Source organism: Amia ocellicauda, chromosome 8 (genome assembly GCF_036373705.1).
Source record: "Amia ocellicauda isolate fAmiCal2 chromosome 8, fAmiCal2.hap1, whole genome shotgun sequence".
In the NCBI taxonomy this organism is placed as follows: Eukaryota; Metazoa; Chordata; class Actinopteri; order Amiiformes; family Amiidae; genus Amia; species Amia ocellicauda.
This window is the reverse complement of record NC_089857.1, coordinates 40,685,945-40,713,562: the sequence shown is the minus strand read 5'-3', so window position 1 is coordinate 40,713,562 and position 27,618 is coordinate 40,685,945. Positions and strand designations below refer to the sequence as shown.

General features: G+C 40.9%; 1 protein-coding gene across 4 annotated transcripts in view; it reads left to right on the top strand.

The window, feature by feature from the left end:
• The window catches only part of pde4d (phosphodiesterase 4D, cAMP-specific), a 270,138-nt gene that overhangs the window by 212,125 nt on the left and 30,395 nt on the right, over positions 1-27,618 (top strand). For 2 of the 4 annotated variants that reach the window (XM_066711415.1, XM_066711416.1), the window contains 4 exons: positions 14,586-14,777; positions 24,930-24,966; positions 26,314-26,390; positions 26,833-26,882. In XM_066711415.1, coding sequence (XP_066567512.1) covers positions 14,586-14,777; positions 24,930-24,966; positions 26,314-26,390; positions 26,833-26,882 — 356 coding nt within the window. Of the gene's footprint in view, positions 1-3,924; positions 4,509-14,585; positions 14,778-21,116; positions 22,085-24,929; positions 24,967-26,313; positions 26,391-26,832; positions 26,883-27,618 lie in introns of those variants that run through there. The other 2 variants (XM_066711417.1, XM_066711418.1) reach the window with 2 other exon arrangements.

The following is a 27,618-nucleotide window of genomic DNA, read 5'->3' as shown; positions in this document are numbered from 1 at the left end:
TAAAGAAGTCACTTTGAGCACAAGGTTCCTAATTATTTTTTCCAATGCACAGCTAAGCCGTGGAACATACTTTTGTATCACAGCCTTATCTCCTTGCAAACTTCCGGTGCCTACAATGATTGGGGATTGGGATGTGGTTCGTGTAATAGCCTTTGAAATCCCTGGAAAACAAGTCGCCTTCCTGGGGGAATCGCAGGCCAGAAAAGAGTGGAATGATAATCTTTTTGTATTTAACCTCCAGTTATCTGATAACTATTCTCGTGCTTTCCATCTGTGAGGGCCGACGCTCAAATCGTTGTTCGAGTCCTGATGAGACACACACACACACACAAACAACCACACGCCGACAACAAAGTCTCTCTCTTTCTCTGCTTTCATGTTTTTGTACGAGTGTGATGGTTGTGAGGTATAGATACAGATCCCCACCTCATTAAAATGAGCGCCTGTGACCTGATGACAACACACGCAACACAACCCTAAACTAAAACTGCAGTAACACAGAAATAGAGACCCTTTACACTAAATCCAGCCCGCAATTCAATCTGTAGTTAACAAAGTTCCGCAAATTTAACTTCAGGTTCCCACAGTAGGGTGAGAGACACAATCACTTTGTTTATGAATGTTATGGTATTGAATTCAGTCTGATTTGCCACAGATTTGCAAATTATCTTGTTAAAAAGGAAATGCAATTGTCTTAGATTAGTTGCTGACGAAACTACCTGTTTAGCATTCGCTGTGCTTTTCCCTTCAATTAAAATGTTTTTCCTCAGCACGTCAGTGTGGCCTGAAGCACGCTAGTCACATTTGTCAAACTCTGGCCAGTTTAAAAAGAAATGCACTGCCCTAATTTGTGGCTCGGGGGGGAAGCATTTTAAAAAGTTCAATTCAGCTTGAATGTGCGTCATGTCTTTGAGAGTGTGCTTTGTTTTCTTTTTTCTTACGTGAAATGGTTGTAGAATTGATCTGCATTCCAGGGGGAAGTAGAATAAGACCCACTGCATTGTGGCAAAACAGTGTGTCTAATTCATAAAGTTATGTTATCAAGGACGGGGGGGAAACTAATTTACTATACTTAATTTTTCATTCACTTCACAACCTAATTGATTAATGTTTTTTAATTTCAAATTCTTAACAAATAAAAATCACTGTTATGTGGAATGCTGTTTGTCTTTAAAGAGATGCAGTATGGATAGTTTGTAGGTACAAGAAATAGCCAAAATCTTACGCACACTTTGTTATTGTTTTAGATGCGATAAGAGCTGTGACACTGCGTTTTTTATGAGCATATTTAAGAATCGTGGTCATAGAAACCGGCTTCTTACAATAACTTAAACCGCAGAAGGGTCAATGGTTTGACTGAGTCTAGACCTTAGTGACTTTAAGTGCCAGATACATTGGAAAGTGGCATTTTCATAGTCTGTATCTGTTTTGTGTCTTTATCAAAAAATATAAAATAAATACTATAACCCATACCCAATAAATGGATCTCGGATGAGTCATATTTCCCCAGTGATTAAGAGAAAACTGAATTTTTATTACTCATTATTTGACCCTGTTCTTATTGCCCCAGCAAGCTTATATATTTGAACTGTACTAAAGCTTTCTAGGATGACAAATTTATATCAGAAACATTAACATATATATATAAATATAACAATGTATAAACATATTTGTATGTGTCACTTTCTATACACTGTGGAGAAAAGCATCTCTATGTATGGCTTTAATTTTTCCCCTTCACATCCCATTGTCTCTGCTGCCTAGAGCTTGTTTTCCAAAACACACCTGCCTGACCTCCGAACTCGTAAACAAACATGTATGCTATTGAAGACCTGTTCGGGATACTGTGTTTTGAATAACAAGTTTCGAATTTACAATTTTTTTGACCTGGATAGAAAGAATGAAAGGCAAAATTGTAGACAAATCGATTCAATCATCATTTTAATTGTGTCTGTACCCAGATATGTGGATTTTTTCCACTCCCAGTAGTTCTACAGAATATTGTTTTCTCTGATTCATTAGTTTTGCTTCTAAATCTGCGTAATAAGAAAACATGTGGATGTTTGTTTTCTTTGTTTCGCCATTTCAGAGGCATCACTTGAGATTATGATCTTTCCACCCTGTTGATGTTGACAGCATTTTCAGTCCCTTTGTCATCCGTGACAAATGTCACAGACAGACGAGGCTTTAATCCCGGGTTTCTTGGCGTCATAAACATGTAAAGCATTCTTATCGCTCAATGAAGTTATGGCAGAGTTGTTCATTATTACACTTTTGAACGAGACTCTTAAGGTCTCATATCCTGTCTGCTGTCGGTTCACCCGCTCAAGTAAAATTCCCCTTTGGCATTACGCTACTCTGCACACATCGTTTATTATGTTGCGTATCAGTCTTTGGATAAACATTTGACCTCAGTGCGTACCTGTCAGTTTATCTGCCACCTGCGCAGTTTCAGGTGAAGAAACATGTCTACTATTGGCAGCGTTTTAGCAAGGTCAGCCACAATAGAGCCACAGAAACAAATAGTTTTGAGAGAGAAACTTCTTTGTGAATCATTCCCAGTAGTACTCTGAATGTGTTGAGTAATAGTGAATAAATAATACACCCTTATTTTATGAGTTGTTTACATTGGAGAACTAAGATGCAGCTATTTTATAAAGTAAAAAAAAAAAAACACATATGGTATTTTTAAAAATTATAATTAAACGTTGCATCTTCTTACCAGGTATAAAGGCACTGTCATAATGTGTTAAAATGTGCTGCTGTGATTTCAAAATCCAGATATGTTCCGGATGAGATCGTACACATAAGATTACACAACTATTTGACTTGTCTCTGGAGGTATTTTATGCAAATTCAAGGTATGAAGAGTACTTATGTTATAGCGTAGGTACTGTTTACTTAAAGTTTCCGGCAGCTCAGCAAATAGAAGTTCAGTTGACTTCACCCATTAAACAGCCTCTCAGTGAAAGATAAAAAATAACAGTAATGTCTACACAGAATATGGGACAGAGATCTGTGCCGGCAGAAAGCTCTGTCTATATTCGCTGTAGGAAAAAAGCTAGTGTTTCCGCAATCTTAGCTATTCAGGTCAATTATGAGGTGAATTATGATCAACCCAAAGTATTACAGACTTCAGAAACGTCAGCTTTTAATCTCACTGTTACATTTTCAAACTGTAAAGCCAAAATGTAGTTTTCAACATGAAAACTATTCACAGAAACACACAAAATATGTAGGCTACTGTTCCCTGACAGATGTTTTTTTTACATTTACAAGTAATAAATTATTGTATCAGTTTTTATGTGTCATACAAGACAATCAACCCATTTTATTTAACAGTATACATACACATATGCATAGACATATACTTTAGTATATCTGTTTGGTTACGGTATTTTGTAGTGCATTTTATATAGCTGGTTCATTCTCTTTGTACAGTGCAATTTGTGTACCTTCAAATTCAGTTCATAGATAGCTTTACATGAAAATAGTGTCCCTCTACTTTCATCATAAAAGTGGCTACTGAAGCAAATTCTAATTGGAAAAAAAAAAAACTTGTAGTCTTCCCAGGAGTTTAATTGTAATTTGCTAAAGCGATGAATGCCTACTTTGAATTAACCTCGTGGACTCCTCTCTGGTCTGATTGACGTCAGGGCTGGAGAGTGCCGTGTAATTGAGCACAGTTAACACAGAGATGAATCTGTTGTAATGTACTGCATGCAAAGAAGACGCAGAAGAGGGGAAAAAGTTCCCCAGGCAGAATGCAAAAATTGACTCTCTGGCCCCGGCTCCCGCAGGGTACCTTCAAGACTGTCTTTCTCTGTCCCTCTTTTCTCTCTCTCTCTCTTCCTCCCTCCCCCATGCCTGCCTCTCTCCCTCCCTCCCTCCCTCCCTCCCTCCCTCTGCCCTCCCTCCCCATTTCTTCCAACTCCTCTGGTGCAATCATGTAGTCGTGCTGAGAAAGCGTTCCCATTCAACAATTCCCCAGCTACGCCTGCATGTGTGCATGCTGGTGTCACACACAGGCGCTCCTCGCGGGCTGAGGTATCGGTGACCTGTAAACCTGTCTAATTGGTGTGAATAGTGACACTGCAGGAGAGGTAGCTGCTTCTCCAGGTCCCGGGCTCCCGTGCGACTCAAACAACACCGGCACTGCAGTCCTGTGCGTCCACAGGCAGAGGCAAGGCAGGGAGCAGGGGAAAGGCAAATCATCCCTCCCCTGTGGGGGAAAGAAGAGAGCTGTTGTTTTGCCGGCACACCCTTGAACCGTTTCCTCTCTCAAACAAGTGATTTTCCACGTCTTCCCTGTTGTCTGGGAGCTGGATTTCTTGAAGACCAAATGTTTTTAGTGCTGGCCATGGGGATCGGAGTTTGGGCGTCCGAGGATTAAAGGAGCAAAGTTTCATCTGAGCAAGAGCATCCAGGAGTAAAAGCTTCAAAATGAGTATTGTTATGAAGCCGAGGTCCAGGTCCACCAGCTCTCTGAGGCACATGGATGGAATCTGGTAAAGTTGCTTCTCCCGGTTCCCTCTTTGTCCGGTGTCTCTTTGATGTGTGTGAGAGGCTGTCAGCACAGGGAGCAGTGTTTAACTGGATTAAACGGTGGCATGCGCTCCGCTGTCAGGGTACAGTGCTGAAGTGACTGTATGTGATCCTAGCAAAGTAATCCAGTGTCTTAGTTGTCATGCAATAGTGCAGGGACTCAACTTGCAGTCAGTTTGGCCATCGAAAAAAAAGGATAATTTAAATAGCAAACTGTAAAGTAAAAAAATGGGGAAAAACATTTTAGTGCAATCATTAGTGTGTGGAATGTGAGAAGGATAAAGAATAACCTTCCCTAAATGCTTCTGTCTAGTCCTCTTCCCGAGAAAGACAAAACCTGCATCGAGTTTCAGTTCTGCTACAGGATGCATGACTGAAGCGTGGCAGTCATCATTGTACATAGATCTGTGAGAGTACAGACCGTAAAATGCATCCGGACATTTTAACAACACTGCCACATTCACACACGGGCAGACATAGGTTATTCCCTTGCCAGAACATGTCCTTCGCCACTTAGTGACAAGTGATACCTCATAGGATTGACAGCAGATCTGCAAGGTCTTGCTTTTCTTTATACCAAGGGATTGAAAATTCTCTGAAATCAACAGACACTGCCGCCGTTCATCCACATTAGCTCTGCCAAGTGTTTTATAAGCTAGAAATGTGGCCTTCTTGATGTGTAATTACAGTGAGAAAATAAAGCTAATTTCTGAGTAGGTATGATTTAATGGAGAAATTCTGAGCAGTTTTTATTAGAAATGTCCCTAATTATTCTGATGTTGTTGAGCAACTTAAAATGCACCTCAGATGAATGGTGGGATTAGTTTGGCATTCGTTACCCAGGTGTATGTTATTTCTTTCTGGGGGAAAAAAGTGATTTATTCTCTCCTTCTATCGTGTTTCACGTTATGACATGGCATTCATTTGTATTCACACTATTCTTCATCTAATAGATTGTGACGTTAGTGGGATTTAGCGTGTGGTCAATTTGACTACAGGGGAATAGGCCATTATTCCTGTGCACTGTGACATTTTAGTATTTTAATTAAAATAAATAAATATATTTAACTGGGGATGTACAAATTGAATTATATTGTATTCCCTGTTATTCATATGAGAAATTGTTACAAACACAATCGATTTTGGTATCAGTGACCTGTAAACATGGCAAGCAGCATTTGTGTGAGAAAGGCCCCGGTGTATTGAAATTGACACTAGTGTAATGGAGAAAGCAGAGCGCACTACAGTGAAGATCTCATTGCTTCAGGCAGTCTATTGGAATCCATATTGGGCAGAGATATATGCAGGTGAAATGGACAGGAATTATAATTTGAGATACTGGTGTAGTGTGCAGGATAATATAAAAATAAAGAAAAGTGCAAACTCCCCAATCTTGACCAAATACAAACCCTGTGAAAATGCCCCACTCAGGCCTCGGGCTTTAATGAGGAATGTGCTCTGGAATGCAGCTCTGATCTAATGAATTATGTCAGATAACAGAACTGCTAATGAAGAAGAGTTCAAGATTTGGGCCTGGGAAGAAGAAAATTAACCAGAGTAAATCCAAAATTAAAGCTTTGGTAAATCTAAGAAAAGTAGATCAATGGATACTTGGATGAGTCAAAAGTTATGTCTACCTTGGACAACAAATCAGCGCAGACAGAGATATTATGGAAGAAATCAACAGCGTGAAAATGGGATGGAGTGCATTTGGGAGAAACAGCATGTTGTTCAAAGGAAGTCTACCCACTTGATTGAAGAGAAAAGTCTTTGATCTATGCACACTACCAGTGCTCACTTGGATGTGAAACCTGATCACACAATGCAAAAATGTTACAGAAACTGTGCACAACACAAAGATGCATGCAAAGTTGTTTGTTTGGAATAACACGAAGAGATAGAATAATACATCAATGGATCTGAGAACAAACCAAAATATGAGATCTTTGAAAGAGAGAACATATTAAAGTGGCAAATGGACACATTGCAAGGAGAATAGATCAAAGATGAACAAAGGAAGATATCGAATGGATCCCGAGAGATTATAAAAGACCAAGAAGATGACCACATAGAAGATTGAAGATGAAATAAACTTCGCAGGAGTGACGTGGAAAAGTGAAGTTGTAGAGTGGAAACATCTTTGGCAGGCCTTCATCCTGCAGGGGCTGATGGTGATGATAGATAACTCAGTGAGTTTGTGTATATACACTTATGAGCATCTTTAATGTGATCCCTGAGTTTAGTGTCATTATTCCTATAAAGTAAACCACATCAAAGGGCAAAACAGTGACTGAGTGCCACAACAAATTATGGGAAAATGTGAATGGAAACTTCCTGGGGACACTTTAATGCAGACCTCTGTGCAAGTGTTTGTCAAGAGAGTTCAAATATCAAAAACAAATAGGCCTGTTTAAAAGGGGAAAACAAGTATTTGAATACCCTTGATGTTGTATTTGTTGAACAGGCTAAACATCGCTTATACTGAAATAGTCCAGGTTCATATGTGAATATTTTTCCTTATATAGCAGGATAGCTTATAAATGAGCGTGCCCCCCACACCCCCTAGCTCTGGTTTCTGTCACTCGAGCGCCCTTGGAAAAGGATTTCCTTGTGTTTTTCCATCGATTTATGGTTGGAATACCAATCCTATTCTTTCATGGCATGAATCTGCAAAACATAGGCTTCGGTGCCATCGCATGACAGTGCTTTTTCACTACAGCTGAGGAACGTTTCCTGTCCAGTCCTGTATCCTTTGGTCACTTATGTAGCTGAAAAGAGGCTGGTCATTCTATGGAATCACAGTAAATCGAGGATTTAGTGAGGAAAATAAGTATAACACACTGATTTGTATATGATATGATTTGAAAATTGTATTAAAGCCATGTCATGTCCGGCATCCAGAACATCACAGGTGATAGTTTAATGTCAACACATGTGTATGTGTTTGCGTTCCCCTACAATTCAAGCTGAGAACCAAACGGTGTTGGCTGTACAACCGGGAGGTCTCATACTCTCATTAATAAATACATTTAAACCTATATAAATATTGTATTAGTTTTGTTTTGCTTTTTGGAATACATGGCTAATCTGAATACCTTCTTCTCTGCCTGTGCGTACCACTGCATAGTCATTAGATCTGGCCAAACAGTGTATGGCATCTGGTCTCAGACCCTAATAAGATGTACATTCACACTCTTGCAATTTATGCGCATTTGATACAACATTCTGCCAACACAGGGAACGTGGGGGTCTGTAGCCAAGATCAGTTCAGTTTCCACACAACATCTGAGCCCCAAACAGAAGCTAAGACACACATATCTGCTTTTGGAGGCGGAAATAATATTGTGAGAAAACTAATGCGTCTTTTCGGATATGAAATAGCAAAGGTGGCGTGTTTCTTGACCTGTTGAATAAACATCTGTTTGGAGGAACAAAAGAACAAATGGCAATTGTATAGAGGGCACACTGTAAAAATATATATCAATGATATCCATGTAAGACAAGCTGTCTGACTGATTTTAACAGACGTCGCTTTCCAAGTCAAACACAAAGCCGACGCTGTTGGGCTGGACACGTACACTGAGCAGGGCAGGAGTGTGTTGACGTTCTCGCTACAGTCTCTGCTTTCATATTTTGTGCAAAGAAAATCCTGTCTCACATCATTGCTGACTGTGTTTGTGCAAAACTTTTTGACAAGACTCAGATGCCTCACAATATTACAGAGTCTGTTGTTGTTTTCTGTGAGCCAACCATATCCTTGAAGGACTTTGGAAACACTAATGTACTCGGCGTCTCGCCTTCCCAGAGTTGCAAAATACAGGCTTTGCTTGGGTTACAACAGTAAGTACTAATTTGTGGTCCACCCGACAGACACCACTTGGATGTACGCTAACACAAGAACACGGCAAAACATTATTAGTGTAAATATTTGAAAAAGCTGCCTCGTGTTGGTGAGTTAGTACTTGTAGAGTGCAAACTACTGTGTCAATCACATTTCTCATTGTCGCCTGTTCAGCTCGTAATCTCACATTCCTCACATGCCTCTGCTGTTTTCTCATAACATTCGCTTGGAATCAAATGGGGACACCTGACATATTGAATGGGTTCTTTACGTGTTTGTTAGCAAGCCATACAGAAGTGAGAGTACAATTACACTCGCCGAACCTGTCTAGATGTAAAATCAACTTATCTACATGATTGTTTTCCGTAAAGATTGTTTAAGTTCACGCAACACTGGTGTGATTACAGCTAGGCTTGCCTGGTGTGGTCCGAGACTCAAATGTAACCCAAACCCAATCGGCAGTTGGAAACGGCCCCTTCTGCGTGTGTTTACTTCTTTAATTTGACGACTTGTCAGACCTTATTTGCGTCTTTCTTGTCTAAAGAGAAAGTCTGTCGATGCTGAGAAGAAGTCCAGTGGCCAATTCAATCATTGATGTATCTCAATTCATAATACATATTTAAGGAAGTGGAATTGTTTTCAGGAAGATATTACCCTACACATTTATATTAGCATAACAAGCTACTGACATAATCATTCATATTTCTGCCAAATATAAACGTTTTGCTTTACTATCTTTTCCGTGACTCCAAACACCCCATATGTTATTTTCTTCAGGGTAACATTTCGATGAAAATGTATTGATCATGATCTTTGGCATTCAATATTCATCACTGTCCCTAAATCCACAGTTGTCAGGGAGAGGTAAATAAGATGTCAACCAAATCCAAGAGCGATTGCTTGAAACAGGAAATCATATAAACGTCCACTTTCACATTTCCTTCAGTGCTGCATTAACATGTTCAGTGAAAGCTAACATTGTCCGGTGTTCGTCTCTCCCGACACGTCCGAGTCCTGAAAGCCTGATGCCTTTGTAGTTTGCCATTTTTCCGCAGCACGGTTCCTCCCCTCTGTGCCCCGGCAGTGCGAACTATCCTGCAAGGATGTCCAAATATAGGCCAAGGGCAGCATTGCTGGCATCGCAGCCTTCTTCTCTGCGCACTGCCTCAACACCTTCAAAAATAAACCAATTGTCATCACCCATCTGCCAGCCCGGGCACCGTTGAGCTTTGACCCAATTAGGATCCTTCAGAGAGGCAGAAACCCTGGCGCTGGTTCTGCACAGAGAGCACAACCCTGTTATGGAGCCGATGCGTGGGGGCAGCCCTGAACTCTCTGAGCTCCTAATTAGCTACTGATCTCCATTCCACGAAGGTGTAAACCGTGGCTGACTCACCTTGATGTGGCAGGAAGCGCCCGGGGCAAGACATTAGAAGTTGTTCTTTTCTTTCCATTCATATGCTGTTTCTGGAAAGCGGTGTTAAAAAAACGTCCCCCTATCCATTTTGCAGAGTGTGTTATTTCCACAATTTAAGCTGTGGTGAAAACCAGGTATTGGCAATTGAAGGTTAAGTTCAGGTGACCTTTAAAAGTACACACACTGAAGTATGACCTCTGCGGGTCTCAGACAGTGGTGGACTGAGGCAGGGTTGAGTGAAGCGTAGTTCCCAGTTTCCCTGTGAACCAGATCACGGAGACTGTCTACATGGCGCCGAGATGCAATATGCTGCGGTCACCCCTTTCCACTGAGACAACAACTCAAGCTGCTGTCGACTGTGGTCCTGCAGGATATCTCTGATCAACACTATTGGAGGAGTGATTATAGCGATAATAACAATATGCATTACGCAGAGTGAATATGTGTTGAGAGATCAATTCTGAAATGTTGTAAAAGGATGTATTTTGCAGAATATGGACTAGACAGATGTTTGTCCATCATGAAAAGGAACAGCAACAGTGGGGTTTGCCGGGGCTAGTTTAAAGTTCAGAAATGTTTTTGCTGATTTACCGAAGTAATTCTGGAAGGGATGAGAACATTTGGGTCCGCCATCCAAACAAATGTGCGAATGTAAGAAACCAATCAAGAAACTGATCTGTTTGTTGTGCGTTTGTTTTGTTTTGATGTTGCTACATCACACAACATTTGTTTGCAATCACATCAATTGTATGAGTGTTGTATTAGGCCAGAACTGAGAGGTCTGGAATTTGTATTTCCTGTAAACTAATCTGCTTTGAAAGAGGCCAAAATAATTAAGCTGATGGAGCTGAGCTCTCCTTATTCCCAAAACTGATCCTTCACAGATAGGACCTTAGCCCATATTTGGCGTTTGTATGTATGTATGTTTTTTAAGCCGTCTGCTATTATATAGAGTACAGAAGCCAACTTTTACTACTTATAAAAAAACATATAGAGATCCCTTTACATGGTAACATCATATAGTAGAAGCTAAGGAACAAAAAACATGGATTGATTCCCTTTTCACTTATGAGATTAACGTTGCAGGAGCCGTAACTGGGTAAGGTTTCAATTGAACTCTGCACAATAGATTTCACAACTGGCCCACTAAGGATGGGCTAATTATAGGGGATGTAGGCAGGGGGCTTTGGGCTCCCTTTATTCTCTGACATGAATATCTGGAGCGTAGCCCTTAATGGCCCAGGTGACGTGCTTGCCTGAGCACTGTGATCGCAATACATGCACTGACTCGATGGCAGTGTTCCTCAAGGCACTGGCCAGCCTCGTTTTGATCAAGACAAACGAGCCGAGTCCATGTAGAAGACATCTCAGGAGCACATGCAATGCACTGTGTGGAGAATGGAGGCCCTGGTTTTAAGAGGAGGAGCAGACGTGTCATTGAGTTGATCCGTTGCACTATAGCCAGTCTTCCCAAAAGGCCTTCACTTTGCCCAATTTAGCAATGGTGATGTCTCTGCCTCACTCTGTCAAAATGGTGTGAGGTATCGTGTATAATTCCTGCTAATACTGTCCTATGTTTTGCCTTCAGTAGTTTATCTGTGTGGATATACTGTATACATTTCATATTCTATATCCCATATATTGTGCACAATAGCAACATCTCGAAAACAAAAACAAACACGAGGCATATTTTATTACCCGAGTTGTATGCTCCCGTGATATGAGCCCCTACACAAGGTCGGTTTCACACTCTGTGTTTCTCCCTATTGGCTTCAGGTTTGGAAAAAGTTTCTTCATTGAGAAATCTGTTGTCACTCCTCCCCCCCCAGCCTGGTTTCAATGCCCCGAGTCCCAGCTTCGACCCCAGAGGCTACATTTGAGAGCCCTGCTGAGGGTTGCTGCGGATTAGTTTCATGTGATCAGGAAGCGAATGCAGTTCATTCATAATTGATGCCGGAGGGCCAGTGGCGACCCGCCCCGGCTGCAGAGTGAAACGGTGAGACCAGCCCCTGACAGCAGTGTCAGCAGCTTGTTAGACTGAATGGAAACTTCCTTCCTGGCTGTGGCCCCAAACTTTCCCCATTAAGCACCGTCCTAAACTCGATCACTCACTTTATGCTTTGTTTGATCTGAAACTGAAACAATACAAAATACATCTCATACAAATTGTCTGGCTAGCTTTTTTTTATGCAGTCTACATACTTATGATCTATGAAGTGTTGTGTTATTATTGTGCATAAAATAAGACTGTGTATTTAATGTCAGTGTTTCAAATCTTTCCAGTTTGCAGATGTTTTATTATGGTGTCCTGAACTGTGTAGAAGCCCACATTAAAGATAGAAGACAAGGGATGCGTTCATAAAGCAAGGGATAGTTATCCCCCCCCCCATTCAGCTGTGCCCTGGTCTCACATGTGGTTTGTTTGCAGCTTCCCCAGCCTCTCTCTCAAGTGATTGGTCTGCGTCACCCACATTAGCGTCTTTATCCTATTATCTACCAATGTCACTCACAGGTTAAAGACGTACAGGGGATTCTGTTCAATAAAGCCACTGACATGATGAATGGGCCATCTATTAATAGACCATCTAGTGGGTTTAGAAAACAAATATGCCCGTGGAATTACCGCTGGGTTACCCAATTCATAGAGAACACGCAATAAAAATAAAATGCATGCGTCTGTCTGGCATGCAATTACTGTTTGTTGTAGTCCACAGATTTAAAAATCCAATTACTTCAGTTATTCCTATAGACCACGGGTTGATGTGTATATTTGGGGGTGTTTTATTAGAAGGCTGACTGGGGTGTGTGTGTGTGTGTGTAGCAGTCTACCCTATTGATTGCATATTTGAATTGCTCAATGTGAGATTACGAGGGTGACCTGGGAACACTCCACAGCCAGAGGAATCCTCCTTCGATAATTAGACCTCTAGATAATTAGACACAAGGCTTGGATTTCAGCAGCTTGTAACGCACTAGGCTATCGGTATAGGGATTTGCCCACGATTAACCCGGGGGACATTTTATTAGCCCCCTTTGACGTCACTGGGGAGTCCCAGTGCATTGCGTCAAGCCTCCATATTTGATTGTCCTGGGATTACATTTCCAAATAGGAACATGAAAATCTCCAGGGATTCTCTGGTACACCACGCTGCTCTAAGTCATAGCTGTGGATTAACTTAATTGAGAACCGCCTGGCTAAATCCTACCTTTAGTCATCAGCATCTGTTATAGCAAGGGCTGCCACGGACAGGAATGGTGTAAGAAAACAACTTGTTGTGTGAGCTACACTTATATACTGGCAGGGCCATATCTCCCATTTGAAATGCTGTACCTGCATGAACTGGGGCTCATCCTCTCATAGTACTGTATACCTCTCCAATCCTGGGATCCATCACTGACCCAAGACCTTAAACCCTGTGAACATTGTAATAGACTTTACAGATATAAATGCAAATAATTAGTGCTTACCTGTGCCCATAGATTATAAAATATATATGTTAGTTGGGGGTTGATGGGTGTCTTATATTTTGAGGTTGGTTTAGGATTGTTCGGTGGTTGGGTTGGGCTTAGTTGGTGGCCAAGCTATTCAGGGGTGTAGGGCCTGGCCTGAAAAGGGGAGGTTCAGGGAGGTTGTAAGGGGGAGGGTCTTAAAATTTATGAGGGAAGTGTATCGCTAGATGAGAGTTAGTTGGAGTTGAGAGTCAGAGGGAGCAGGTGCCTGTTGTTATGTTACATGATGGATTTTATTTTGTCATGGCATGGCATGGACCTCTGGAAACTAAACCGTTATACGAAGCATAGGTTATTCTGGTTATCGAAATCACACTACATGGTTGAGCAGTAATGCATGTAAACATTAACAGTGACATTATATGAGCTAGTGGCTTTTTGTTGTTTTTCTGCCAATTGTTATTTACATTTTAAATAAATTAATAAAAATGTAATTTGGAAAGAACAAGATTGATATACCTTTTGAAACTCATCCTTATTTGCTCTTTAATATCCATATTAGCTGGCGAAGTGTAGTCTGGACAAAACAAAACCCTCAGCCCTGCAAGGAGGGATTTCATTAGCATTATCTCATGCCTCTTTAATAAAGAATTGGTGGGTTAATAAAAAAAAGGCAAATGCAGCGCAGTGTGGAATAGTGTGTCGCTCGCCAGTTGCTTATTGGCTTAATTCTTTCATCAGTCACTTAATCCCCGACAGAAGAACAAACCGGAGCCTAATGGCCGCTGACAGGCCTGGCTGGTCCATCACTAATGTGTAAAGTTCCAATTAGAGATTGTGCGCTTGCTATCTTGTCAGTAAAAGCAAGCAAATCAGTTTGTGTACGTCTGATCAGGCATCACAAGAGCATTGTGTGGCTGTAACACACGTCATTGTGTTTTATCCAAGATGGAAATGCGTTGGGTTGAATTGAGAATAGCCAGTCTGGTAACGCGTGGCTGCAAGCTTTACTTTCCTCTCCTGATGTGTGGTTTCATGGCTGTATCCATCGCATATGTCTTGTTAATGGTAGCAGGCCGGCCCAACTGAAGGGCTTTGGCACCAGTTTGCACACTGTAAACAACAATAGTAGTTCAATAGTCTGTAAGATTGGACGGTGTTGAAATGTTTTGACAGTGCCAAGTTCTGTGGATGTCAGACAATTGACACTTTTAGTCGATGTATCACACAGTCTACCATCCTGAACTTGACATATTTAGATATGTGGCATCATGTTTACAGATTAGGACACACCTGCACCACCTTACCGTCTCCTTCTGCTTTCCCATTCAGTTTCGATGTGGACAATGGCACCTCCTCAGGAAGGAGTCCCCTGGACCCGATGGCCAGCCCAGGGTCGGGGCTCATCCTCCAGGCCAACTTCGTGCACAGCCAGCGGCGGGAGTCCTTCCTGTACCGCTCGGACAGCGACTACGACCTCTCGCCCAAGTCCATGTCCAGGAACTCCTCCATCGCCAGTGACATGTAAGTGTGCCATGGGTCCGCCAGTTTCTATGTGCAGGAAAACTGTGTCTGACAGGTTCTCTGTTTTGACATTATGGGGACAACCATTTCTGCGAAGAGAGACACACAAATCAACTCTTATCGTTTGCTGAGCTGCTCTCTCCCACGTCCTGCTGATGCGATGAATGGGGCACCACGCTCTGTCAGCCAAGACCGTCTTGCAGGGAATCTTGCAGTTGAGTGAGAGCAGACATTTTACAGACTCATTTACTCCTATAAAATCTTCATCCTCTGATCCTTTTCTTAATATATATAGGACTTGATTTATCTTGATAGGGAGTTAAATAGGATGAAAGTAAAACATTCATCAGATTGAAAGGGAAAGTGATTTATTTTTTCTGTGAAGCCTAAAAACAGAGCCAGAAAAAAAAGTATTTGAATCCCCTTTTCACGTACGTACAGGAACGGGCAAGATTAACGTCCGAGCTGTTGGAAATGCGTCTGTGACTCCTCCCTGGGGAGTTCCAATTTCTCAATATAGTGGAGTCAGAGATAATCGTCTTCACATTCATAACAATGACTAATAATTTGTAGTAAACATGACAAACCCAGAACGGTGTCAAGTCAGATCACAAGTACTTGGCACAGGTGGTTTCTCCACAGGGAAAAGTCCAAGCCTGCAGTGAAATAAAAAAAAACTCAATTATTGCACAGCAAGAGAAACGCTCAGTACTGTTTAAAGTAAAGTTAAAGTAATAGATGCCACGTGGATGGGAGTTGTGCTGATTGGGCAATTTCGTGAACTTGAAAAAACTAGTTATTCTGTTGGGTTAAGTGATCTATAAAGAGCGTGAGTGAACAAGGGTCTGTAATGTTGGCCTCCTTGAACTCCTTCGCTGTCGGTGGAGATCACTGCGATCCTCCCCTGATAGCAATGTGCCGTACGGTATCTTCCTGGTACTGGTTAGTTGGGCACAGTCCTATCAAGGGATGGGATAGCTCTTCTACCTTCACTAAAATCTTCCAAATCCTGGGAATGTGCCAAGCAATGTGATATATATATATTCTGGTATTAAGCCATGGTTGTTAAATTTTTCTTATTATTATTATATATCCACACACAACCACAACTTTTTTTGCTGCAGAATTGTAGATATATAGGGTATAATTTACGTGTACATTAAAATAGAGGACACCGAGTTCCCAGTGAATGAAAACCAATCTTGGAAACACAAAAAAAACATTCACTCTAAACTGGAACTGTTAATGCAGAGCAGAAAGTCTCCAGCCTGTTCCCCTTAAATAAATAAGCCACTGATTATATCGTGCTTTTCTGTATTCTGTATTTCTGCCCTGCATTCTCAATCTTTCGAGGAACTGAAATCTGAAAGTTTTCCATAACTGAGGTTAAGTTATTTTGAAAATATGTTCTTTTTATTCTGGTGCACATTGTCCTCTGGAAAGAACCAAAACCTAAATATTTTTTGGTGAATCTGATATTCGAAACTGCTGTTTACTATATGTTATATATTTATAATGCATTATCCACTTTTAAACGTGTGTTGTAATGTCAAGTCTTTATAGCACCTTTAAAGGTAATATAATACTAAGTATACAGGAGTGTGGATTAGTGGTTAGGGCTCTGGACTCTAGCGCACAGGGTTGAGGGTTCACTCCCAGGTGGGGGGCACTGCTGTTGTACCCTTGAGAAAGATGATTTACCCAGCTAAATGTAAATGTAAAAGATAATCTGATATATTGTAAGTCACCCTGGATAAGAAATTGAGTATACATTCCACGATTAAGCATTCTTATGAAAGTGTTTAGTGCAAATGTAGCAGGATTGAGAAGCGGCCGGGCGGGGCGAACGGGCCCATCTGTAGTGTTGCTGAGTCATGTAGTCACTGTGCCAGAGACACTGAGATGAGAGAGTGATTGATATTTTAGCAGGTAGTTTGCTGAGGATGTGGCTCTCTGTGCTGCATACATTAGCGATGCTCCTGTCTGGATGTTGCACACTCTGACGGGTGTTACCACAGAGGCACTGGGTCACATGCCGGCGCGGCGCCTTGCGTTCGGAGTTCGTGTCGATGCCACGGGGGTGACGTTGCCGATCTCCTCGGAGTCTGAACAGGTCCCTTTACTGTCTGCGTCTTGGTGTTTTCCAAGACAAAACAGTATTTGTAAAAGCTGTGTATTGGGACAGAGACATGTTATCTGATGAAAGTAGAATATAAGCTCACTTGAAACTTTGCAGAACATTATTTGACATTATCAGTAGGAAAAGGATAATATTTATGTAACTCGACAGCAGTCTTCGTCCAAACCGAAAAGAGCAGATCCGGCCAATAACACATGATGTATCACGCTAAAATGTCTTGGCTTGCAAGCTCTGCTTATAAACAGAATATGCTGCTGAAGTCTGCAAAAGTGCAGCACTGAATTAACCATGAGTTCGATGAGCATGATTAATTCAAAATAAAACGTTTACAGTTGGTTATTCACACAACATTAGCCCATGTTTGGCACGATATCGATGGACAAACCTTCTGGTAACTGGAACAATGCTCCTCACTGAACAGGCATCCTGCACTAAATCTCTGACGTTTTTATTGTTGGATATGTTTTTTTAAATAATTTTTGAAAGCTCCTTTTGAATCATCCATGGAATGTATCTCATTGGATTTAAGTGCTTTACTTTGTGTTCATCTTCAAAAAGCACATATAACTATCAAGTGAGATATTAAACTGAAACAAATTAATGTGTGGCATTTAAGCATCCACACACATTTTAGATTAAGTCCTTATTAGTTAAAGTCTGTTAACGACAAACCCATAAAACACGTGCCTGTACAACTGCAGTCATTTTTTCAACTTTAACCAGGAAAACCCCATTCCTGCTTTCACGGCTGCTGCCGGGACGTTTCACAGGTTGCTGCTGCTCTCACTGGACTGCTGTCCCCTGGTCACACCTTCACTGTGTAGCTAGTCCACTGCCCGTACAATGGCTCCACCTTTAGTATCTGCGTTCCCCCACTCTATTACCACAGGGGCCTGGTTTTGTAGGGGCTGCCCTTGGGTCTCTGGGGCACTTTTGACACACGGGACAGGAAATGAGGGAAGTAATGTGTTTTATAACCTGATCTCAAGTGCATGCTCATTTTCTAGGTTATATGTCAAGCCATATGATGCTTTTTGCATTGCATTTAACTTTTAAAATAACTTTTCAGGAGGGCTGTTTTTTTTATTATTATTATTATTATTATTCTGGGAATAAAACTGAGATGTGCTTTCTCTCTGTCATCCTTTTGAATTCCCCAGGAGTGTTTTTGATAACTCTGTCCCTATTAATAGGAATAGCCATCCACAGAGACCTGCTTTGGTTTCTCGGAGATCAGAGCCAGTTATTACTGGAAAGTAAGTGACTAGTGACTGCTGACCGCAGTTTCTGAAAGCCCCGTTTCTGCAGCTCTGATTGTGTGTTATGCCTGTGATGCATCACTTTGCTTTTCACTAGATATTAACATGTAACTTTGCAACCTCACACGCAATAACCCTCAACCCTGACTCCCGACTCCCATGAAATGTATTTAACCCAGCACTGTTAGGAAACCTGAGCTTACTTTGTTTATTTGTTTTTTTGTTTTATGTCTGTATGTATTCATTTGTTTATTTATTTTATAGTACAGTGTGAGATGTGAGTAATTTTTGCGTTGTTATTTCTGGGGTTCACTGCCGACTACATCAATTTAGTAGACAAATATACGTTCGTGTTTTAGTGTTTCAGAGTGTATAATGATTTGGCAAGTTGTCAAGCTTTGCTTAATGCTAATCCACTTCTCCAGGACACTTCAAGATTGTAAACGTTGCAGTGACTTAGTGCAGTAAAAAAGAACCTAACTGAAATAAACAACATCAATGAATCCCACACGACCTACATAGATGTAATAATATAAAAACAAATAAACAGGACACAGTAAAAAAGTTTGTTTGTTTTCAGTGGTAGATTTTAATTCACAATTCTATGAACAACTGAAGTGAAATTTGTAAAACATAATCAAAGTAATGTCAGATGATTCAGGAAAATATTTTACTTTACATCCCCAAAAATAAAAACTTAACAAAAGTCCTTGTACTTCAGTGGCCTTCAAGAAAACATCCCACTCCTCCCGATGGCCTTGGCAGAGAGTATCTCTAACAGCAGACACCATTTTATAGCTGTAGACTTTCGTATTTAATAACAAATTCCTCCCCTGTTAAGCCCAGTATTTCAATAATAATGATGCATTCAAAGTAAAGCAGTAGTTTATTACAATCAATTGTCTCGTAATTATTCATTCTATAGTATATATTTTTTTAAGCTGCTCATGAATACATAGCACATATATTTAAGAAGTAAGATTTTGATATTATCCATGTTTACCCTTGTTTGGTTTGCGTGTCTTTCATGTCGCATGTCCTTCATGTGTCTCTGTATGATTATAACATCTGAAATAGAAAAGGCTCACATAATTATACAGGGGAAGCAAATTATTGGGCAAACAATGAACAGACTGTAATGCAATGGCAATATGGGTTACCCTAGTTAGCCTGTCCTCTCACGGACTTTAAATGTCTTTCCAGAGTTACCGGGTATTTTTGACAAATAGTAACATACGACAAAAACCTGGAATACACATGAAAGGCAGAGCACACAGTAGAGATCTGGGAAATACAAACGGCGCCTTTAAATCATCATCACAAATCTATAGCAACACAACTGTAGTGCTACTATGGGAATAACATGCGGTACGCCTGTTATGACATCTTTGCAAAGCATGGCTCCGTTGTGTTGCCCCGCAGAGTCCAAAGTGTGCGTCGTAACAAGGTGTGTCATCAGCACCGGGGTGTGTTGAGGCAGGAAGCGACACATGGTGATTCATCACGTTGAGTTAAACTGTGTCAGATTACGATCGGGTAGGATAGGGACAAGTTTTCCTTCTTTTGCGTTTTATTTTTAGGATCCTGCTGAAACACTTGGCTTGGCCTTTTAAAGTAATATGTGTGCATAACCGGGCTCCCTGCTTTTATCTCAACACCTGCTTAGCATCAGATGGTAACAGGGTTGTTTTTGTAACTCCTTGTAACCAAGTGACACTCAAAATGCTGTCTCTGCTGGGACACCTGCCACGATCATTGCATTTTAATAACGAGGAGTGCGCAAGTAAAGGATCCTGGAGGGACGCTAATGACTTTCAGGACACCTGGGTGATGAGATTGGTGTTTATAGACCAAGGTTAATGCGATATTTTGTTTTGTATTTTCAAACCCAGATTTGAAAGCAAACCCCTTGCAGCCTCCAAACTTCCCTTTTACCAATTAACTGCCCAGATCCAGATCACATATCATAGGTTTGCTTCAGTTGGTTTAAAAAATAAATCATGCCCATTATAATCACTAATAATATGTGTAATATACTGGTATAAACTGCTGTCTAAAAAGCTTTTTTTTTATTTATGTCTAAGAATAAATGTGGAGGTGATTGTTTATCTATATTTACATCGACTATGGATGGATGTGTATTGTTTTATTATTGTCTTAATGTAGCTAAAAGAGTTAATCTAATAGGTCAAATAACTGTATTACAAGGCATTTCAGCTGCAGCATTTAAATGTCGGAAAAGTGCAAAGCCTCTTTCCATGGCTTATTATTTATATGGGCAACATGACTGCCAGAAACATGTCCTGTACCTCGTAGTGATCGAAAACACATGCCTTAATAAAACATGGAAGGTCTGTGTTTTATAATGAATGACTTTATTTGAATCTCCAAGCACATCGAGCCTCCGAATGCAGTGACCTTTCCCTGGCTCTCACTCATTCATGCGGCCCAGGTAAAGTTCACACAGAGTTCAGATTAAAGGGCAGCTGAGGAATAATCTCCGCAGTTGTGTTTATGTTGGACCTATTTCCTGAGCTGGACAACATTATAAACATTGGAAGCTGCGGGACTGTGTTTCAGCCCCAGTGAATATACACTGGGGGGAGCTTGGACAAGTGGAGATCCTATAATTAAGGTCTTCGTGTTTGTTTTGGAAACAACGACCTCTGCAGCAGCAACGGAGCCAAACGACGAACACAACAACAGTTCTCTTATACATTAGATGTATTTAACAGTCAATTTCACAGCAATTGATAACTACAAATAAATACACTTACTGACATCTTTCTGCCACTGCTTTCCTTTTAGTTATTTTAATTAAGTAGGTGCTAATCTTGTCAGGTAGTGGGAACCCATTTGAATCAGCTCAACTGGGAGTTGTGCAAAGAGGCCATTACAAGAGTAATATACTCGTTTTTTGGTAGTATTGGTATACCAAAACAGAGCTTTATGAGATTAAGATCAAGTTTAAGTGAAGCCTCATGATTCAATTATAAGTTCCTATTCTTATAATATAGGACTCAAAGGCAAGGCAAGGGCACAGAGTAACAGTCAGACTTTTTGTGAATGCTAGAATGCTATGCTAGGGTCCAACACGGTTCTCTGGTCTTCACAGCAAAATCTAGTTTAACGCGAATTCAGCATCAAGGTGTTTTGATTGCAAGTCTTGGTTTTGATGACAAATATTAACAGGACACTTTCACACTTAAATGTTTTCAGTCCGCCAGGAAGCTGAAAACTAAAACCATTATCAAAAACAGAAAAGACAATACCATGCAGGAACCACCACAGGGGCCACCCGAGTGCTTTGTGGACCCCCACGGGCTTCACACAACACCAGAGTCGCACATGATGTGTCCAGACCACAACGTCAGTCAGCCACAGGTGACACAATGCTACAACCAGCAGCATGACAGCTTCAGAGGCAAAATGTCAATATGCATCCCACTTGGGCGTCAGTATTAGCAGTGACATTAAAACCGTGACAGACGAGCTGCTGGAGATTATTTCAATCACAAGCACACGCTGCCACCCTGGGTACAATGCAAACATCTGTGCCGAAGTGTCACCGCGAGAAGGTGCCAGTCAGGCTGGACGCACACGGCCCTGGCCGGCCCTGGCACCGCGGCCTCACCGGCTATGTTTAGAATATCTGATTGGCGGGGCATGCCAGCGCGGGCGTGCAGATACGGCCGCGTGATGCGACCTCTTGCAGACTCCTGTCAGCCTTCCCTTCCAGGGCCCAGATAACGCTCTCTCTCTCTCGCTGCGGAAGGGAACACGTGTCCGTTTACCGAGAGGACGCGGATTAGCACCTCATTCCTATATCGCCGCCTGTAATTATTTTATGTGGTGACAATGCGAGAAATAGGAAGGTTTCTTCGTGCACCCAGTGAAAGACGGCCGTGGTATGTTGTATTTCGGCATGCGTGTTGCCAAGAGCTGGTTTTGAGCACGTCCCGGATGAAATGCCTGCTTCACTTTGATCCCGGCAGCTGGGTTGCATTTTACCCTTGAGAGCTCGAGTTTCACCCCCCTACTACAGCATCCTGTGATTACTAACCTCTTTCACTTGGAAATGTCTTTATTGTGGCGGTTTGGGGTTTGCTTGCTTGTTTATTTGGGGTTGATTTGCTTTTCCCTGCCCTAAAACCTGATTGCTAAGTTGTGCATGGAACTCTCCTGGTTTACATCCAATATGACTTGAATTACTATGATGTCATTATAAGTACATATCATAAATGTGCTCTTAGCTAACTACCTTTACTGCTAAACTCAATTATTGATGGATCATCATTCACCTGTTTTTTCAGCAGCTGGCGATTTGGAATATGTATTCACCACCATAGTTATGATTTATGAGTAATTGTATATGTTTATAGAAAAACATGATCTGACGAATTAAACCGCGTATGAAAATAATTTTAAGTCGCCTGCTTCTACAACTCTGACTGGACCTCCGTGTTCATCTGACAGTGAAGGATAGTGTCTGCGGTTCTCGCCAGAAACAAACAAGCAAACGAACGAACTCATAAAGCTAGCGAAGCCCACACAGTAAAGGACGTTAGTCTTTCCCTGCCTCTGCCATCCATCGAGACGGGGAAATGTGCGGAATCGCATCGCAGCCGTCCTCAGCTCACATTCTCTGTCTGCTGCGCGGGTCCAGAGATTCCCGGAGGAATTCGTACATGTAAACAGGAGCGCTGCTATAATGGCGCGAGGAGACACAGGAATTTAAAAGGCTCAGGATTTATGTCATAAACAGCCTTTTCCTTAATCCAGGCCAACCGTGTCCTATCCTCCAGACTGTATATGGGTAAAGTGTGATCTCAGAGGACACCCCCGCCGGGTTGTTTTGCCTCGTGAAGAGAAACTGTTTCTGATTCAGAACTGATCAAATGACGTTTCTGTGGAGACATATTATAGCCATGTTTATTAAAAAATGTAACTGAACGATGTTAAAATGATTGTATATATCTATGTGTGTGTGTGTGTGTGTGTGTGTGTGTGTGTGTGTGTGTGTGTGTGTGTAATTAATCAAAGGAATTAAACTTTTGAAAGTCATGCTGAGCCATACAGTTTTCAGTGTAATCACTTCATGGAAGAGGAACAGTTGATTCCTTACGGTTTTATTGCATATGTGCTGTGTAACAACAGTCAGTCTTTAAGCATTTGAGCTTTCCTCAGCATATATATATTGGAAGGAACAAATAAACAGGATCGCTTCTTGTACCTTTTTAAAAAGGGCAAAAAATGATAACACTGTGTCTCCCACCACAAAGAAAATAAAGAAGATTATTTGTGAGGAAAAAAACAGGTGGCAGAATAACTCATTTTGGCAGGATTACCATCCTTGTCATCATTGTGGGTGGTTCAGTTTAGAAGTGACCTTTTGCAAACCAAACTGCATTTTCACATCCCTGAATGCACTCTGATATGTCGACAGGTAGAGCGCAGAATGCGTCTCTTGACATATCGACAGTTCTGCTGCAGACGGGGCTTGTGGTCGGTGTTAGTTTACCGCAGACATGCACAGCGATATTCGGGCTGCTCTGGTCAGCAGACCGTTGTCTCTGGAGAGAGGCAGTGAGGGAGACAACTCTGGGGCAAATGTTGCTCAGGTCTGCAAGGTCGTCCTCAGTAAGTTGTGTAGGACCTGCTTACAGAAATGATCATACACCCGCAATCAACTGAAAGTAAAGTCAGAACCCTCAGCAGGTATATTTTTGAAGCAATTCAGGACATTTGGAAACTCTAACAGAAAAACAAAAGGAATGAGTTGCCGTTCTCGTTTCCATTGGTCAAAAATAACTTTTCAAAATTACTGTTGGCAGCAGCCTGCCTAGCAGACATCACAGACCAATTTCACAAACTGTTCTAAGTTTTATTTTTAACCCTTGTGTAAGCAGGTGTATGTTCTTATATCACTGTTTATCACTTGGCTGTAAATATTTTACTACCACCATTCACAGGAACACTTTCAAAGCATGAAAGTGACTCCAGCTAATGTCACAGATCTCCACTGAAATCAACAAAATACTGTCTTCAGTTCTTTTCCACACTTGTGTTGGTCGTTGTCCAGGACACTGACACTTGGTTGAAAATGTTTATTTATGATTAGAAGCACAATATGTTGTGGCTGAATGCTACTGATGATGGAAATGTTCTTTTTAAAATCTTGAGAGTTCAACGGCATTGAGATTTAATCAAATAATCCATATTGCTATTAAAAGGTTTTACTCCAAAATTCTACACATATAATGACATATAATGTCTTTTTGTTTTGAAATGGTACAAATATTCTAACACAAACCAAAGTCTAATTAAACTGTTTATCTCTTAAGTGTAACTTTCTTTTTCAGGAAAATAAAATAAACGTTTTTTTAAAGTACTTTTAATATGAACATCATTTTTAGCACAGACTGCTGCTCATAAAATGTACAAAGCTCTGAATTAGTTCCTTTTATGACCTATTTATTGTTGCAAACAGCCAATAGAAATACTGATCTATGACTTGACATGGTATTACGTTTGAAGTTTTAACTTTCTTGATGTACTTTTTTGATGTTGTTTTATTGTTTAGTTTTTTTAACAATGAATGATTTGCATGAACGCGTTGAAGTTGTATCCCCCTTTCCCTGCTAATCTCCGATGCATGTTGCACTCTGTTCTGACTATTTCTGAGAGTTAACTCATGATTGTTGTTCTTTTTGTTTGTTTGTTTGTTTGTTTGTTTGTTTTGTTCATCCCCAGTCATGGAGATGACCTGATTGTAACACCATTTGCACAGGTAGGTGTGACGCCGATTCAACTTGGAAAAACACTCAGAAGTATTATGCAACGGTGCAATTAGTCTGAGCTAATCAGTCACAAACGTAAACCTTCAATGAGCTGCAGAGCACGTTGTCTTTTCATAGCTGGTAACAAATTTGTAATTCTCCACACTTATATCATCTGTAGTTATGAAACCGTATTTGTGCAGCGCTGTCATGTCAGCATGCTAGAACAATAGATAGCAAGAGCCACTACCTCTCCAGCACATCTGTGTGCGGCCAAGGTTTCCTTAAACTGTTCTGCCTGGCAGTTAAAAAATATTAATTTCGATATTGTTCTAGTGGAGGCAGGCGATTCAGGCTTATCTTTGACGCGGTTTACCTCACAGTGATTGTAGGAGATTAACGACAACAGATAGCTTCATTTAAATCTGAAACATCCTGCAATACACATCTGCTAGTTTGTTTGTTTGTTTGTTTGTGTATCAAAGAAGTGTTAGTTCTTAAGGCACTGATGTCTTCCGCATCAGACATTGTAAATATTAGTCTCTATTCTTTCAAAGATTGGTTACAGACATTTAGTTTATTTTGTCATTTTAGCCAGATCTACCCATAACTACTCTACTCCGCATGCATGTTACAATATTCACGCTTGCATCAATATACAGGTTTTAGAAGCTCGTTTATCATGATTGCTGTAGTCTGGGGTTTCAGTTGACTCTTAATTAAAAAGGGTTCGTGGCAGGCATTGCATCCTGTGATTATTTATGATCTGTATTGTTCATATACATGTTTTATTGTTAGTAATGAATTACTAGCAAGTCACAAAGAAGTAAGTACAGGTTTGTTAGTAAAGCAAAATGCCAAATCCATGTATTAACAAGATTGAGCATTATTACATCCAGGATTTATAGTCTCAGTGTTAATGTATTGTATAAAAGTACACGGTTATCAAAAAGTCCTGTATTAGACCTATATCTAATATTTATTTACCAATAACCCGATCAATTGAATACAGTTGCCTTGTCAGAGTGGTGACACTGTGGACGATACGGTCCGTTACAGTTTAACTCCTTAAATAGAGAAAGAAGAGAAACAGCTGAACTTTTCAGTGTAATGCTTTGTTCACAAAGTGACAATTTACAATTTTTAGTGTATATTTATTTGTCTTTATTTGATGAACTTTGCAAAATCTGATTAAATGGCTTTCATTCAGTCTTCCTTCGTGGCCACATAAATCTTTATTAATATTTGATTAACCAATGATATTGTCGTTTCATGTCGTATAATACAATTAAGTATTCACTGTACGTGTTTTCAACTGCATTATTCCTTTGAAATCTAACAATGTCTTTCTGTTTCAGGTGCTGGCTAGTTTGAGAACTGTACGGAATAATTTTGCTGCATTAACCAACTTACAACAAGACAGAGCCTCAAACAAGTAGGTCTTTAACACCTTGTGTATTTAAACCGTCTAATTCAATCCACCGGCCCTGCTTGTATGTTATGGTTCTTATGAGTCTTTCCTGCCTTCTTGTGGTGAAACATGGAAGTGCATGTTGCATTTCATACGTATGATTTTACATTTATATTTTGGATTTGAATCAAGCACAGGGAAGACTGATTGCTGTAGTTTGTATACATATTTGTCCACCATGTTCCTTACGGTTATCTAAGACTGGCAGACCCATAATGTGTGCCTGTAACTGTGTATTAGAGTCAGCATTGGCCTGTTTTTGGTGGATTAACCTATGCTGGTCAGAGATACTATTTTCGCGAGTGTGCTTCCAGACAGACCTGCGTTTAAACAGTCATAGTGTTCGTATCCTTTCTCAGCGACTTCATTAGAAACTATTCACAGTGTTTGTAATTCTGCTCCCCAGGCGATCCCCCATGTGTAACCAGCCCCCCATCACCAAGACCTCCTTCACAGGTAAGCAGCGTGTTGACTTGCATCACAGGTGGTAAAACAGGCAACTTCATTCCTACAGCACAGGTGTTTCTGATACACGCAGTTGTAATACACACGACAACAGTCACACAATGAATAATCGATACAACAAAGAAATACCTGTGTTGTATGTATTCTTAATTGTGTTATTCTTGTCATGTGTATTGGTTGTAGTAAGAACAGTTAGTCGTATGTGTTGTCCGAGTTGTTGTTGTTGTTTGTTTTTAACTCTGGTATATGAAAAGTACAATTCGTTGTGTAAAAAAGCGCACTCTGTGTTTTGCCACCGATCCATCTCTCATACCTGCCTGTTCAACTGCAGTTCGGTGTCAGTTGGAGGTGAATCTGTACCCAAATCCTGAATCTATGAGCACAGATGGCGTGTGTTTAATCCTGTACCAAGAAATCCGAAACTTCACGTGTTTTCCGATGTAAAATCACCTACAGAGCTGCCTGCAGATCTTATACAGCGTTTTTAAACCCAGTGGTCACGTGGTCAAACATACAATTGCAAGGCTTTCATTCAGAGTAAGATGGGGATGCCCCCACGCAGAGCACGTGTTAATCCTGGTGTTTCCACTGTCGTTAGGGCTGCGAAGGCAACAGTATTGAGCGAGTGCATCAGTAGGGTTTAGAGACAGAAGAGAGGCCTGGAAAATCTGTCCTTTCTGTTTTCGGTGCGGAGGTTTCTGTGTTGCGGTTCAGGACTGCAGGCCGT